Consider the following 16,490-nt stretch of genomic DNA (forward strand, 5'->3'; position numbering starts at 1 on the left):
ATGGACTGGGATCCTTGGAGGTCTGGGTCCCTAGGTAGGGGGACCTAAGAGGAACCAGAATCACTTTGGGTTGAAAGACAGGGCTGGGTACGGCAGGGCGCTGGGGTCTTAGCCTTCTCCCCTGCCATCCCCAGGAGCGCCTTGGCATCTCCCAGAACTTCACCAAGGACCCAGGGGTGGGAGCATCACCACCTTCCACAGCCTCCTAGCCTGGATCTCACGGGACAGCGGGGCGGACCCGGGGCCTGGAGCTGCGGCCCTGAGCCTACCTGGAGCCCGCAGTGATGAACGGCATCTCGTCCCAGCCCGCACCCCACCGCACCCCCAGTAAATGACCGCGTGTACCGACAGACCCAGCACTGTAGCAAGTGATTTTTTTTTTTTTGAAAACAGGCGCGGGCGGGAAGAGGCGAGGCGGGGGAGCTGGCCTAGATGGAAATGCTGTTCTCTATCAGCACCGGGTCCAGGTAGTAGTAGGGAATGGGGAGGTACTTGTTGCGCTGGCGGATATTGTGCGAGATCTGGGCCAGGCGCCTCCGCAGCGTCTCCATGCTCCTCCGCGGGGCCTCCTCCACGAAGTGGATGTCGGGGAAGTGGCCCAGGGGCCGCTGCGGGCACGCAACGCAGCAGCTGCCACCCACCTGCCCCTGCCCCTCCGCCTCACCCCTGCTGCAACCCCTCTCCCCCTGCCTCCCACCCTGGACATCCCCCTCGCCTGTCATCTGCCCCCCACTCCCAGCCCTCTTCCTGCCTGTACTTGGAGCAACCCACCCTCCCCCGTCTGCACCCCGGGGCCCCAGGGCACCTTGTCGTCGGGCTCCCGGCTGAGTGTCCAAAGCACCAACAGGGTGATGCACGTGGTCTTCACATCCGGCAACGTGTCCATGAAGGTCTCCAGAGTGGTCAGCCCCTTGGTCTGCATCGGTGGGTTCCTCATGGACGATGGGAAGTTGGGCATCCAGGCGGTGTACTCCAGCTGGAGGGGGGGGGGTTCTGGGTCAGACAGCACCCCGGGACTCTGGGGTCTACACTGAGCTAGGGACTGAAGCTGGGAGCTGGGTGGAGGCCTGAGTAGGGCTGATGGCTGAGGCTGGGTTTGAGGGCTGCGGCTGGGGCTGGCGAGCACAGGTACCTGCCCTGTGTTGACAGCGGCGTGCTTGGCCGAGCAGGTGTAGATGACGATGGTGACATATCGGATCAGCTCAGGCACTGTTCGCAAGCACTGAGGAAAGCCTGGGGGCAGGGAAAGGCCCGGCAGCGTCAGTCCTGCCCCGGTCCTGGAAGGCTGGCAGAGGGCCCAGGACCCCAAGCCCAGGCGTCGTGCCCCCGACACGTGTCCCACCAACACTCCTAGCTGCCACTTCGGGGGGTCATGCGCTCATTCTGCCTGCTTGGCCCTCCTGTGACCACAACCCCCAGCCCCCACCCCCCCACCCTCCCACCCCACCCCATCCAGACCACAAGCCTTGGGAGGCAGACCCAAATGGCCTTGGCCATGTCCTCCAGGGCTGCTCCAGGCACCTGCCTGAGGTGGGGCCCTCAGATCTTTATTCCAGCTCCCTTAGAGGGGCCGCTCTGGTCCCAGGACTCAGTGGGGACCAGGCTTTGGAAGAATCCCAGCTTTCCTGCCCTGAGTCAGCACAGTCCTTCATCCACACCCACCCCACCACCACACATGCGTGCACATACACGCGCACGTGCGCACACACACACACACACACACACTCTTTTGAGCCTCTGCACTCACACCAGACGGATTTCTCAGTAGCCTGGCTCTTGGTCTCACACTTAACCAAGCTGCTCGCTTCTCCTTCCCATTGTCCCCAGGTTCCCAAAGCCTAACACATTTGAACCGGACCCATTATCTTCCTCCCCAAACCACTCCTCCTTCTAGGCCCCCAGCTCACAGCATGACACACACCATCCACCCAGGTTCCAAAACCCCAAACCTGGGAGTCTTCCTCCGCCCCTCCCTCTAAACCCACCATCAAACCCCAACCAGTCACCAAGTCCTGCCATTTCTCTCTCCCAGCCAGCTCGGGAATTCTCTTGCTTCCCACAACTGCCACCCTAGCCAGGCCCATGTCACCCCGGTCCTGGACACCGCAGGACGTTCCAGAACTGTCTGCTGACTCCTGGCAGCCTGACCCTCTTAAGTGCAATCTGATCTCCTTGCAGAGCCCTCGACGGCGCCCTCTGGTGGTCAGGGCAATTCCAACCTCCTTCACCAGGCCTGCCCCAGGCCCTGCTCATGGCTTCAGCCTTAGCTAAGCACAGAGAGCCCAGCCAACTCCCAGCCTCAGCTCAGATGCAGGCACCTCTGAGCCGCTCCCGGAGCTCCCTCTGTCGGCTCGGGCTTCCCACCCAGAGCTCTTCAACCCGACCTCTAACACCTCTCGGCTAACCTCCCCATCCTGCAGGTCCCTTAGCCAGATGTTAGCCCAGATGTTAGAGCTCAGCTAGATCTTAGCATGCTGCTACCCCCCACTCTCCACCCACCACCCTCCTCCAGCTGGGTTAGGTGCCTCCCCAGGGCTTCTATGCACCCCTACCCCACACACACCCACCCCGGACTGCAGCAGTCCTAAATAGCATGACTGTCCGTCTACTGAGTGGACCACCCCTGAGACTTGAGGGCAGGCACCTTCACCTGTCTCATTCCCTTTGCCTCTCAGTACTCAGCACAGCGTTTGTCACACCATAGATGCTCACTAAATATTTGCTGAGTGGTGCCCACGCGTCATGACCTCAGGATGCTCCGCTGTCCTCCTGGAGCCTACCAGCTCCCTGGCCTCCAGCACGCTCTACCTATTTGACCTCACGCCCCATTTCTCAGCCCATGATGGCTTATTTCCGGGGGGGGGTCTGGGAGCCCCCCAGAGCTCCACAGAGATGACCCTGCCCCACAGCCCCTGAGCTCACATAGGGACCAATGGGCAGCCCCGTTTCCTTCCCCAACCTCTCCGAGATTTGGCTCCCTCAGCACCCAGCAAGACGTGCTCCACTACCAGCAGGAAGGGCCCACCCCTTAGCCCCAGGTCCCTGTGGGTGCCCGGCGCCCAGGCCCATACCTGAGCTCTCACGCCCTAGGAGGCACTCCTTAAATATCTCCTGCACCCAGGACTGCAATTCCGGGTCACCCGCCACAGCTGCGTCACACGGGTAATAGTAGGTGATGATCTCTGTCACGTACCTGACCAGGGGACAGGCCTCAGTTTGGACCCTCCCCCTTCCCAGCAGCCATCCCCCCCTGCCCAGGCCTTCCTCCCCAGAGCTGCCCGGGGCCTGGGGACGGGCACGTCGTGCGGGGCGGAGGCGGCCTCAGACCCAAGCCCGGGCCCTTAAGGCCACCCGTGCCTGCTCCCACATCCCAGGGCGTCCACCCTGCGTGCCACCCCCTGCCGGCGGAGCCACACCTCTCCAGCGCGTCCCACACTGCCAGGGAGTCGTCACGGTAGTAATATCTCGGCAGGTCCTGGACCCCGCGCTCCACGAAGTCATTGGGGAGGTAGAGGCTGTCGTAGGTTGTCTCTGACAGAGCCCGCACCATCACCTCAGCAAAGCCTTCCAGGCCCAGGGACATGCCCTGTTCGGGAGGAGGCAGCTGCTGAGGCTGGCAGGGTCCCGGCAGAAATCCCCCTCTGAGGATCACACCCGCCTCGCACACAGCCCAGCGCGTGCTCCTCCAGCCCGCCCCATGAGCCCCCACACTCCGGGCCAGAACCTTTCTGCACCCTTGAAGGCAAAGCACCCCCTTCCACCAGTCCCCGCCCGCCATGCCCCCCCGTGATCCGAAGGCAAGCGGGAAATCCTGCTTTTAGCCTGATGGCAAAGGCCGGAAGGGCAGCAGATGTCTTGTTGGGGTTGGGGCAGAAGTGTTACCCTGGCAGACAGCCCCCCCTCGTTGAGGAGGAGGGCCCGCCCGATGCTGTTGATCTGGATGGTGTACCGGGTGTGGGGGATGAGGAGCTGTGGGAGGAAGCAAGGACAAGGAGAGAGGACCACAGTGAGTCCCAAAGGACCTCAGCACCAGCCCTTCTTTTGTGCAGCATCAAACCCTCTTGCTTTGGGAAGTCCCCACCCCAAACCCTGTCTGTGGGTCCCCAGCTGCCTCCGCAGGACTACCGGGGGTCCCCCTGAGTGTGGAGCGAGCCAGGTGCCTTTCTGCGGCACCTGGGGCCAAGCCCATACCTTGTAGAGGGGGTGGCACATGGGCAGCTGCCTCATCATGGACAGGCAGAAGGCCTCTGCAATGAGGTGCGTCTCCAGCAGGTGGGAGATGGCCTCGTGGCAGTAGAACTCGGCATAGCGCACCCACGTCTTGGCCAGCAGCCAGTCCCACTCAGAGTCACTGGGCAGGAAGATGGGGCAGTCGGGCCCGGGGGCCTGGCTGAGCTGGGGATGGGGAAAGAGGGAGGTGAGGGCAGACACACACACACACACACACACACACACACACACACACACACACACGGGCCCCCACTTGCAGGAAGGAGGCAGAGAAGAGTCTGAGGAGGGAAACACGCCACTCTGTACACTCTAGGCCCTCTGGGTCCCCTGAGCACACCAGGACCCTTCCTCCCTCCTCACATTTGCTCTTGTTCTCCCCTCTGCCTGTAGTCCCTTCCCCCCTCCCTCCGTCTTCCTGGCAGCTCCCATTCATTCAAGAAGTAGCCTGCAAGTTGCCTCTTCCGAGAAGCCCTCCTTATTTCAACCCCACGGCCGTCCCATTCAGCCGTACAAGTTGTGCACTGCACAAGGATACCAGCCCTCTGGGGCAAAGGGAGTCACTGAAATCCAGCCTATGCTGTCCCACTAATGAGCCAGGAGAATTGGGGCTTGGCTGATCGCCCCCGCAAGAGAGGTGCCTTTTTCTAATTTGGACATGACGCTGGTGGAGACCTCTGGGAACATAGCACCTCCTGTCCCCTTTCCTGCCAGGCCACTCTCAAGGCAGTGGCTAAGTCTGATTAGCTCAGTATTTCCAGCAGAGGCCTAGCCCACAGCAGGTGTTGGCTTAACAAGTAAATGAGGGAATGGACCCAAAGAGACAAGCTCAAGCGACCAAACACATTCCCATCTGGTCACCTCTGCACATATGCACAGAGTACGCACACTCTACACACAGGGGCTTGCACACAAATACAGCCACAGGAACCCAAGTTCACGCATGGGCAGACAGGCGGACCGGGCAGGACAAAGTTGTACACACGCAGGGACAAGCAGGGACTCAGTCCGAGGCTTACACACAGGGCCACACACACAGATAAGAACATGCATAAAGATCCGTGCGTTCTCAGACGCGCACACTGGGATCACACACTCATATAAATGGGCACCTGCCCACTTGTGCACGCGCGCATGCGCACACGCACATAAGTCCTCGCATCGGCAACGTGCTCACACAGCGGCCCCAGGCCTGCATCCCAGGCACCTGGATGGCGATGGGCATCATGTTCCCTTCCGGCCCAAGGTGCAGCAGGCAGAGGGGGGCACAGTGATGCTGCTTCCTTCCGTTGAGCTCAATGGTGGGGATGCCCTCCAAGATGCGGTAGTCAGCCAGGTAAATGTTCCCCTTCTGGAAGGGAGCCGCAATGGGAGGGCAGGTAGACACCAACACGGGGCACCTGTGAGCCATGCCTTGGGTGCCGAGTGCCCTGGTCCCCCGGGTGCAGGGTTAGCTAAGGACCCAAGTGGGGTATACAGTGGCCAGTGGGACTCGGGACAGTAAGGTAGGAGTGGAGAGACAGAGATGCCAGGGAGGGAGGGAGCCTGGGAGGCCAGGGATCTCCACCGGATGGGGCCTCACCTCCAGCTCCGCTTGCAGACACGTTCCCTCGCCCAGGAACGGGGCCACCATATCATCTGTCACGGGGAACTTGTCCGGGATCTGAGTGCAGCGGCGGAGCAGGCCTGGGTTGATGCCATTCAGGTACTGATATCCAAAGAAGCTGTCCTCTGTCCAGTGCTCGGCCACGTACTCTGGGTGGGAGACCGTGCGGGCGTCACGACGCGGCCAGAAGCCCCTGAGGCCCGGGACAGAGGACTACCACCGAGAAGCGCCCCCAGCCTCCCCTTGAGCGGCCGGCGGCGCCCGGGGCGGCATTCTCTACGAGGCCGCCAGAGGGCGCGCTCGCCCAGTCGGCCTTTCAGGCCTGGAGTTGGCCCCGCTCCTCCCATCCCGCTGCCGCGACCGGGCGTCTCGCCTCTGGCCTGCGTCCGCAGCTCCCCCCAACCCCCGCCGCAGACCACGGGCTACCCTGGGCTCGCTTCGCGTTTCCCCCCCATACCGGTGACGATAGACTTGTTGGTGGGGAAGATTTTCTTGATGTCCTTCAGCCTCTTCCACGATTGCTTGCAGTCCACCAGGCCGCGGAGTTTGAAGCCCAGTGCCCTAGCGGACAGGGTTCGAGGGGGAGGCGCTCAGACAGGCAGCCTTCCCTGGTCTGGCCCTTGGGTGTCTGGCCCCACGGCTCCAGGTCCTTCTGTGCCCGGGGGCCTGGGGACCACCTCCCGGGTTCCCTAGGCCAGCCCCCTCTGCCGGTCTGGCCATTGCGAGCTCCCCGGGCTTCGGTGGAGGCGGCATGGAGCGGGGACAGGGACGCCCCTGCTCGCGCACACTCACGTGGGCCCCAGGCGGAAGAAGAAGGAGGCCGTCTTGATGAAGGAGAAGCGGAGATTTGAGTTCAGGAACTTGGTGGCCTTAATGTTGATGAGAATCGGGAAGCCGGGGATATAGCCGTTCCACCTGTAGGAAGGAGCGCAGGGCTAGGGCCGGGCACCCGGGAGGGGGAGACCCAAGGGGTCAACCACGGCAGGGGCCCCAGGGCAGCCCCAGGTCCTCACTCAGGCCGGTTGGGATTCCTCCGGACGGGAGGGCGGTAACTGGGGATATGCACATAGTTGGGCAGGCCCGGAACGAAGACCCTCCAGCTGCAAAGAGAAGGCAGTCGGTGGGCCCTGGTGCCCAGGTACCAACCCAGGGATGGAAAGCCAAGCCATCACCGCCCCCTGGCCTCCCTCAGGCCCTGCGCCCTCCGCTCACTGGTAGAAGTCTTGCTTGGCTCTGATCTCCTCCTGTCGGTGCTCCAGAAGGATCGGGAGTGTGTCCTCTGCCGTTGTCTTTCCTGCAGGGAGACCATAGGGGAGGCTCAAGGTCTGACCCCAGGCCTGTCTACCCCTGAACACTTCAAGGATCACAGTTCAGCTCCTGCCCTCTAGATTGGCTTTGCGGGCCCACAGACAAAGATGGCATGGGGTAGGCTTACCCTGGGTGGGCAGGCATGTGTCCTCCCAAAAACTCAGAGGGAAGGATCAGGGACCACCCTCTTCCCCCTCCCTCTACCCCTGGAGCTGGGCTTGCTGTTGGGAGGAAGTCCGTCTTCTGGACCCGCTAAAACATTAATGAAGGACAGTTATGTAGCGCTTACTAGGAACCAGACACTTTCTAACACTTTCTCATATATATGTATTGAGATTTTATTTATTTATTTTAATTATTTATTTAACTTTTATTTATTTATTTATTTAGATTTTATTTGTTTATTTGAGAAAGAGCACAGAGGGAGAGGGAGAAGCAGGCTCCCCGCTGAGCAGAGAGCCCAATGTGGGCCTCGATCCCAGGACCCTGAGCCAAAGGCAGACACTTCACCGACTGAGCCACCCAGGCGCCCCCATTCTACTTATATTAATAACTTAATCCACACAAGAGCAACCTTACTAGGCAGGTGACTATTATAGGCTTGCAATCCTGTCTCCACAATTCCAAAACCCAGAAGACTATAGAAATCAACCTTGTCTTTTTCACAAGTTAGGCACAAATTCCTTGGTCAGCAAAACCTGCTCTGAATTTACTGGAGGCTATACACAGTCTTTATTGAACTCACTTGGCGTAACTATTTGTAGTTTTTGCTGCAGAAATAGAATATTTGACTAGGGGGTGCCCTGGTGGATATATAATATAACATATGGACCATGTGAGTGGAATACATAGATATAGATGTACATATACATACATATTCTAAATGAAATTTGAATATCTTTTTTTAAAGATTTATTTATGAAAGAGAGAGTGTGTGCATGGAGGGAGGGGTAGAGGGAGAGGGAGAATCTCAAGCAGACTCCCCACTCAGCAGGGAGCCCAATTCAGGGCTTGATCCCAAGACCCTGAGAGCAAGACCTGAGCCAAAACCAAGAGTCAGACACTTAACCGACCCCGCCACCCAGGTGCCCCTGAAATCTGAATTTCAAGACACCCCTGACCCCAAAAGTTTCAGCTAAGGGACAATATCATGCTCGTTTTACAAGGAGAAAACAGCCCATGTTACACAGAGAGAAAGCATGAGCTGGGATTTGAACGAAGGCAGTCTTCTTCTGACCACTCACCCCCCCCCCAACCATGAACCACCACCAAGAGTTGTTCAGCCTTTTAAAATTTCTTTTAGAGGCGGGGTCCCTGGATTCTCTCATCAGCCTTATAAAGTAGGTTCTGCTGTTAGCCCCATTTTACAGAGGAGAACACTGGGGCTCAGAATTCAGAAGGAGACCCAGATGTTCAGCTAGTAGGTGGTGGAGCTGAGATCCACACCCAGGGTTGTCTCTGTCCAGTGTCCTGGCTGGCGGCCCTGGGCTGCCATGTGCCTATCACCACAGCCCCGTCACCTTCCCTGAGGCCCCCTTCACCACCTCTCCTTCCTCCATCTGCTGCAGCTTATGTTGTGTTCCAGGTGAACAGTGCCCCCTGGAGTTGTGCAACCCCGGGGACCCAGCTCGGCTTCACCCCCTGGGTGGGGGCTGGACTCCTCCAAGGGCCGGGCAGGTGATGCAAGCCTCTTGCCCTGGTGTTGCAGGGAGCTGCCCCACCCAGCGCCATTCCTGCACGGCGCCCGGCCTCATCTTGCCCTCCCCTGCTTCCCGGCCACTCAGGCCTATGGCTGTGGGAAGATGCTCCACATCTCCGGGAGGGGGACTCTCCCCTTGGCCTCCCCACCCTCCCCCAGGCCTGCCTCCCTCTGCCTCTGCCTCTTTCCCCAGCTCGGGCTCTGTTTCCCTGCTCACAGGGAAATGAGAGGTGGAACAGGGTGGTTAGCTGCCGGCCGGATGGAGCTCCAACCCCCTCCCTCCTGTGCACCTTGAGGGAGGCCACAGAGGCTGGGGCGGTGGAGCCAAGGCAACAGAGGACAAACCTGCAGTCCCCATGTAGCAGCCACCTACTAGACAGCTGAGCCAAGCCCACCAGGCTAGGGCTGTGGCAGGCGTGGGCTCCCTGTCCCTCTTCCAGGGGAGCAACCAAGTGACCAGGAAAATAGCCTGCAGCCTCGACCAGGCACCAGAGAACACCCGGTCAATCTACTGGGCTGTGATGGAGCCTAACTGGATGAAGAGGGGGCTTTTGGAGCAGCAGTGAGTCCTGTTACAGAAGTAAAGGAGTAGTCCTGTTGGAGTAGCAGGGAGGCCTTGGGAGCTTAGAGCATCCCATCTGTCTGAAATCTGCCCCGTTGGAGACCCAGGGCTCTTATAAGGTACAAACCCTGCTGTTAGGGAGCACGGACAACTCTTGAGCTCACAGGGCTCTTAACACAACAGGCAGCAGGTGGGATGGTGGGGTGTCCTGTCAGAGTGGAGCTAGCGGGCAAGACCTGGGAGCCTGAGATCCAAGCCACCCCCATCTGTGTCCCTGCAGGGTGCAGCCCTGAGCTGGGCCCTGCAGCACCAGTGACTGAGGGGGCTGCGTGAGGGTGGCAGGCAGGCCCAGGAGTCCCTGTGGGGACAGCCCAGCAGATGACAGCTGGGCGAAGCCAGGGGCCTGGCAGCAGGGGTGGGGTGCTGAGGGCTTGCCTGTAGCCTCCCTGAGGGCCAGGGTCTCGTAGCCATCCATCCACTGATAGGCAGGGAAGTGATAGATGCGGCCGTCGGGCGCACAGATCTGCACGTAGTTGCAATACCAGGAGTTCTTGGGGAAGAAGGAATAGCGCTCCTTGTGCAGGCGGATGATGATGAGCTCCCCCAGATCCTGCTGACACCGGACAGTGTACTCGTCCACCTGAGCAGGGCATGGGGCTAGGTGAGTGGCAGGACTCCCACCGGCCCGGCCCCTCCTCCACACTCTGCTCATGTGAGGGGGGCGCTGCTCACCTCCCTGGGCTGGGGTGACCCGATCACGGGGCTCTCCTCACCCACTCCTACTGGGCTGTCCCCTCCTGGGCCCATCAACCCAGGGTCACAGCACACCTGTCCCTCTGCCCCATTCCCGGCCACCCGCCCCAGGTTCCATCCTCCCACCCCCTCCTCAGCCACCTGAGGCTGTGGGAGCCATGCAGCCCCCCAGGGGCTGGTCTACAAAGGGGTCCAAGTGGGGTCCAGCGCCCCCCTAGACCTCCTGCAGTCTTAGAGTGGGCAGAGGTGGTCCTGCCAGCCCCCTCTTCTCCTACTTATCAATGAAGACGTGGAGATACAGAAATGGCCATCTAGACAGAGTGACCTACAAGATGACATAGCAGTAGGTGGCCAGACCTGACTCAGAATCAGGGCTGAGGGACCAGCAAAGGGCACCTTCCATCATGGAGCAGGCAGGCCCCACTGGACAGGCTGGTCCGATGCCGTTTTAAATCACAGATAATCCAGTGTGCTTTTAAGCCAGTTATGATACAATTTAACTTAGGAAGAGTAAGGATGGGAGGGAGAGGGATGAGGGAGGGGGAGAGGAAATGGGGAGGGTTGAGGGAAGAGAGGCCATGGGGAAGGATGAGGGAGGGGAGAGGAAATGGAGAAAGATGAGGGAGGGGGAGAGATCATGGGGAGGGATGAGGGAGGGGGAAAGATCATGGGGAAAGATGAAGGAGGGGGAGAGGAAATGGGGAGGGATGAGGGAGGGGAGAGGAAATGGGGAGGGATGAGGGAGAGGGAGAGGCCATGGGCAGGAATGAGGGAGAGGCTGAGAGATGAGGGATGTGGGTGAGTGATGAGAGAGGAAGAGAGAAGAGGTGAGAAAGGGCAGGGAGAGATGAGAAATGAGCACAAAGGGGTGAGAAGTAACAGAGCAGGGATGAGGCAGGATGGCCCAGAGAGCAGGGACCGCTGGGAGCCAGGTCTACTGGGAGGGCATCCAAAGCCCCCTTGGAGCCCACTGCTTTCAGAGCTCCCCCACAGTGCCCCGTCTCTCCCTGCCCATTGTCTCCCTCCCCTGCACACCTCCATCCCTCCTCATGCTCCCTGGACACACACTCACACACCACACACACACACCACACACACTCACACACCACACATACACACTCACACAGCACACACACAACACACACTCACATGGCGCACACACACCGCACACACTCGCACACACATACACACTCACACACCACACACACACTCACACATACACACTCACACAGCACACACACAACACACACTCATGCATACACAGCTCACACCACACACATGGCACACACACACTCACACACCACACACATTCACACACACATACACATACAGCACGCGCACACACATACACACTCACATGGCACACACACCACACACACAGCTCACACAGCACACGCTCATTCACATATCACTCACACACCACACACACTACACTCATTCACACGGCACACACTCACACATACACACTCACACGGCACACACTCATACAGCACACACTGCACACTCACACTCCACACACTCACACTCACGTGGCACACACCACACACACATCACTCACACACACTCACACACACACACCACACACTCATCCGTACATATACAGACCACATATACCACATACACTCACACACATCACATTCATGCCACATACCATACACACTCATGTATATACACACACATACACACACCACACACAGACTCATGCACACCACACACACTACATACACAGAGACCACATGTACCACACAGACACATGTGCATATTCACACACTCCACATATACGTGCACCACACACCCTATTCACACACATGCACGCACACACATCCCACACATGCTCACACACCACACATGCACCTACTCACCGCCCCAGTCGCAAAGTCTCTCCCAAAATGGTTCAGCAGCTGCTTATGGCTCTCTCCTTGGGTCCCCACAATGGTCAGCGAGATGGAGTCCATGGTTCCCGACAAGAGATCGGTACCCGTGGCCACCTTGACTTTGTAGGCGGCCATGGTTGTTCCTGAGGAGGCAGGAGGGAGGGCTCAAGTCCAGACACCGTGGGGGCTGCACGGGGGTCCAGGCCAGGCAGGGGAAGTCAGACACACGGAGATGGGGACAGGGCCAGCCTCCCGAGAGGGAGAGGTGAGGCAGGGACGTCTGGCCCACGGGCAGCCCAGAGCCTGGAGAGGCTGCTACCCTTGGAGGGCGGGCAGGGAGCCGGGTAGGCTGGGGCGGGGCGAGTCAGGCGGGTGAGCCAGCGTCTGGGCGGCCAGCCCTCCAGTACCAGCAGGGAGAGCAGACAGGGCGCTGGGCTGGCTTCTGAGAGGGTGGATGGAACATGCCTTGGATGAAGGAGTCTTCAGGGTGGGGGAGCCAGTCCAGCCTGAGCCCGGGCCCCAGGGAAGTGGGGGGACAGGGCTGGGTGGGGCCCCCAGATCATTATCAGCCTAATAAGCGCCTTCCTTCTGCCCGCCCCCATGGGCTGCAGCACTGGACACCCCTGCTGAGCCGATCCAGGGGCAGCGGGTCACCCCCTCAACAGTGGGTGGGGGCCAGGGGATGGGGCACAGCGCAAACTCTGTCTGGCTGGCCGGCTGCAGGGCCATTCCTCTCTGGGCAATGGGGCAGGCTGTGGCCGCTGCAGGAAGGCTGGCCCATCCTCCTGCCCCAGGGCCCGGCGCCCTTGAGAGGAAGAGTAGTAGTTGCTGAAGCTGAGCTGGGGTGCTAGGGCACAGAGAGGCTCCAAGGAGAGAGGATCAGGGAGGGAGAGAGGATGTCTGTGCCTTCCTGCAAGACCAGGATCACCTGAGCCGAGCCGAGGGACGGGGTTGCATACAAGAGTAGATAACAATTGCAGTGAAGCTGGGGGCATGAGAAATAAGCCAAGGGGTGGACATGTACTTTGTGGTATAATCCTAACAGAATTCTACCCAGCAATTAAAAAAAAAAAAAAAAAAAGCACAAACAACAAGGTGGGCGATGTGGACGAATCTCACAAAGATTATACTGAATGAAAGAAGGCAGACAGAAAACAGTACACGCTCTATCATTCCATCGATTCGAAGTTTGAGAACAGACGAAACTAAGCAATTCTTACGGAAGTCAGAGGAGCGGGTAGATCCATGATGAGGCGCTGAGGAGCACCTGCAAGGGGGGAGCCGCGTGGAGAGCTAGAATCTTCTGTATCTTGATCTGGGAGGTACAGAAGGAACTTGATGCATTTTACTATATGATATCCCTCAATATCCTCACCCCATCCCATCCCCCCCTCAAAAAACAATGAAGCTCTAGGAAGAGTTTTGGGATCAAGGTTGGGCTCCAATAGAATTGGGTTTGTCCGGAACCAAATAGTTCATTCCTTCTTGCCCTGGTTCTTTCTTGCCCTCGTTCCTTCAGGAGATGTTCGTGGAGCACACATGTTTCAGGCACTGTTCTAGGCACCGCAGATGCAGAGAAGAAATGAAATACTCACAGAGCTTACTGAAGGTGGGAGAGAAGGAAACAATCATTCTGTCTTGCCCTCTTTGCTCCTGCCTGCCAGGAGCAGCTCCCGCCAACCAGGAAGCACCAGCCCAGGTTCCCTCTAAGGTATCACCCTACTGTCACCATTGAGGGAAGGTCACACAATGCCCGGGGCCAAGTTAGGGCCAAAGAGGGCTGGGATTCTAAGATGCAGAGAAGATGCCAGTAGGTTCCGGATTGGGTGAGGAATGGGGATGAGGTTGTGATTCAGGCTGAGCTTAGGGATAAGGCTGTGGTCGGAGGTAAGGAGTGAGATGACCTTTTTAAGACCCAAATGTGCTCCTGTCACCCCCACCCCGTCCAACCCCAGCTCAGGCCTGGCAGTGGCTCTTTCTGACCTTCCAGATAATGACTTCATCCATTCACATACCTCCTGTGGCTTGTCTCCTAGGTCTTGTCCCAAAGCAAATCACCACCCTTCCTCCTGTAGCTTACCTTCTAGTGGAGGAAACAGACAATACAACCTACTAATGAAGTAAATAAAATATTATGTTAGTGATCAAGTACTGAAGAGAAGCAGGGAAAGAAATTATAAAGTATAAAGGAGCAAACTTTAGATAGAGAGGGGTCAGGGAAGTGCCCTTTGACAGGGGGACTTTTGAATAAAAGCATGAAGGAAGTAAGGTCAATCCCCCCTTCCAACCACAGGACTTTTGCACATGCTGTCCCACTCTACCTCTTGGACCTGGTTAAGTTTCCTCTTCCTTCTGATCTTAGCTTGATAAGGGCCTCATCAAGGAAGGCCAAATTTCACTACTAATGGTTCTCACAGCACTGCAGCTAACATCTTTGATGCCCATCTTCCCCACTAGATTAGACTGTCCATCATTTGGTTGGGTTTTCTCCCCACCTCCTGGCACAGTACCTGGCACCTGGGACACTCTCGAAACATGGTTCTTAATGGTCAGGTGGGCTGGTGGGATGAGGACAAGGCCGGGGCTGGGAAGTGCATCAGGGATGGGGCTTGATTAGGGGGAGAGGAGAGCTAGACTGGGGTAAACGCCAGGCCAGGGGCAGGGCGCCGGGTTGGTGATGGGAGGGAGAAGAATGGGTTAAGGGGATGGGGCAGGATGGGGGAGAAGGCTGGGGGTAGTCATGCCTGTGTATGACTATGGGGGATTGGCAGGGCTATCTCATCTGCGTGGTACAGTGCTGCCCTGGGCTGAGGACAGGAGCTGTTAGGCAGGTCAGGCCTGCCCTCCTGGACTCTGCTCAGCCACCCAGATGACTCTTGGGGGATGCTAGCAGCCTGATGGTGCAAATTTGCATCATAAGATGCAAATTCCATGCAAGCTCTCCCAGCCTCCGACCTTGTAGCCACTCCCCTTTCCTGGAGACTGTGCCCCCAGGGGGCTGCTAATCTCTGGTGCGGAGCAGGGCGGGGGTGGCTTGGGGATTGAAGCTCAGGGGTTTGGGAAGTGGCATTTCCAGGCCCCGTTGGAACAGAGTCCAAGTCAGTGGGTGTGAGAGGTCCCTCCTGAACCTTCTAATCCAGTGGTAAAATCACATAGTGGGGTGTGGGGAGGAGGCAGGGGGCCTGCAAGGTAAAGCAAAAGGGGGAATTTGGGGGAGCAGGGCAGGGAGCTGATGGTATAGAAGTGTTTAGGTGTCACCCCCAAATGGTGGGGATCTACCTCCATCCCCCAAAAGCTGCCTCCTCAAATCATAACTTGTGATCAATAGGTGTCCCCTCAGCCAATCCATTTGTCCCCCCCGAAAAGCAGGAATGGTGGCTCTGGGTTTGATCAGGGCAAGAGTCTGGAGTGGGAATTAGGTCCCTGAAGGAAACAGACAGAGATGAGGACGGTGGGGACTCAAACATGGCTGGGGATGTGGATGGGACTAGGCATGAGAATGAAGATGGGGTGCTCCCCACTTACGGCCCAAACGTGGATGCGTGCCTCTGGGTAGGTGCTCACTGGGCTGAAAAACTGGTTCTCCTGGACCAGGGGTGGACCGGAGAGCAGGTCCCTGGGAAGGATGCGAGCTCACTGGTTTGGCCGCAATGGCCACCCACACAGGAAGCTGAGTCCTCACTGCTGGGGCAACCCTGCTTACCCCACCCCAAGCCCTGCAAGGCGGGGAGCAACCCTGCGGCCCCACACCCCAGGACACAGGAGAAAAATCAAATGGGGTCACTCTCCTGCTTAAAGCTTGCCAGAGCATAACACGGCGTTGCCCTTAGAATCAAATCCAAGGACGCACTGTGGACCTCAGGACTGTGCGTGACCATCTTCCGTCCACCCCTCCGTCACCTTATCCCAGCAACTCTGGCCCTCTCTCTGTTCCTTGAACACATGGTCTGTAACACTGTCCCACCCCAGCCCCCACCCCCCCACCAGGCTGTTTCTAGTGGTTTGTTCTGATCCTGGTCTCATCTAGCTGGAGTGGCCTTCCCTGACCACCAGACCTCAAGTCACCTCACCCCAGGTCCTGCTAACACACCGCCCTGTTGCATCCCCCAGCCCCACCCACAGCCATCTCAAAGGATCTATTTGTTCGTGTGCTTGCTGTCTGTCTCCCTGTGAACCGGTGGTAGTTGGGGTGGTGCCCAGGGAGTTCACAGCTGCTTCCCCAACAGCGAACAGCATCTAGGGACACAGGAGCCTTGAGGCAAGTGGATCCTAGAATGTCAACGCTGGAAGGGACTTCCCAGGTCTTCGTGTCCCTCCCATGTATCTGACACATTGGGGCCACTGAGCCTGAGGCACTTGCTCAACACCAGCTGGGAAAAGAGGCTGGTGTTCTTCCCACTCTGCCAGTCTCCTTCCAGACCAGAAAGCACACAGGGGTCCAGAGTGCCGGCTGGAGGAAGC

The 16,490-nt window shown here is 58.3% G+C and overlaps 1 protein-coding gene across 1 annotated transcript; it reads right to left on the bottom strand.

The window, feature by feature from the left end:
- Window positions 1-428: 428 nt before the first annotated feature.
- On the bottom strand, window positions 429-12,164 carry ALOX12B (arachidonate 12-lipoxygenase, 12R type). The gene is made up of 15 exons (XM_027567680.1): window positions 12,018-12,164; window positions 9,838-10,042; window positions 7,046-7,127; window positions 6,847-6,933; window positions 6,626-6,748; window positions 6,291-6,394; window positions 5,810-5,982; window positions 5,435-5,578; window positions 4,192-4,395; window positions 3,883-3,969; window positions 3,417-3,586; window positions 3,072-3,193; window positions 1,133-1,233; window positions 806-976; window positions 429-608 (listed from the first exon to the last, which is right to left on the bottom strand). Exons 1-15 carry the CDS (start codon window positions 12,162-12,164, stop codon window positions 429-431), a joined length of 2,100 nt encoding a protein of 699 aa, XP_027423481.1.
- Between the last annotated feature and the right edge of the window lie 4,326 nt (window positions 12,165-16,490).

This window comes from Zalophus californianus, chromosome 16, assembly GCF_009762305.2.
Source record: "Zalophus californianus isolate mZalCal1 chromosome 16, mZalCal1.pri.v2, whole genome shotgun sequence".
NCBI classification, from domain to species: domain Eukaryota; kingdom Metazoa; phylum Chordata; class Mammalia; order Carnivora; family Otariidae; genus Zalophus; species Zalophus californianus.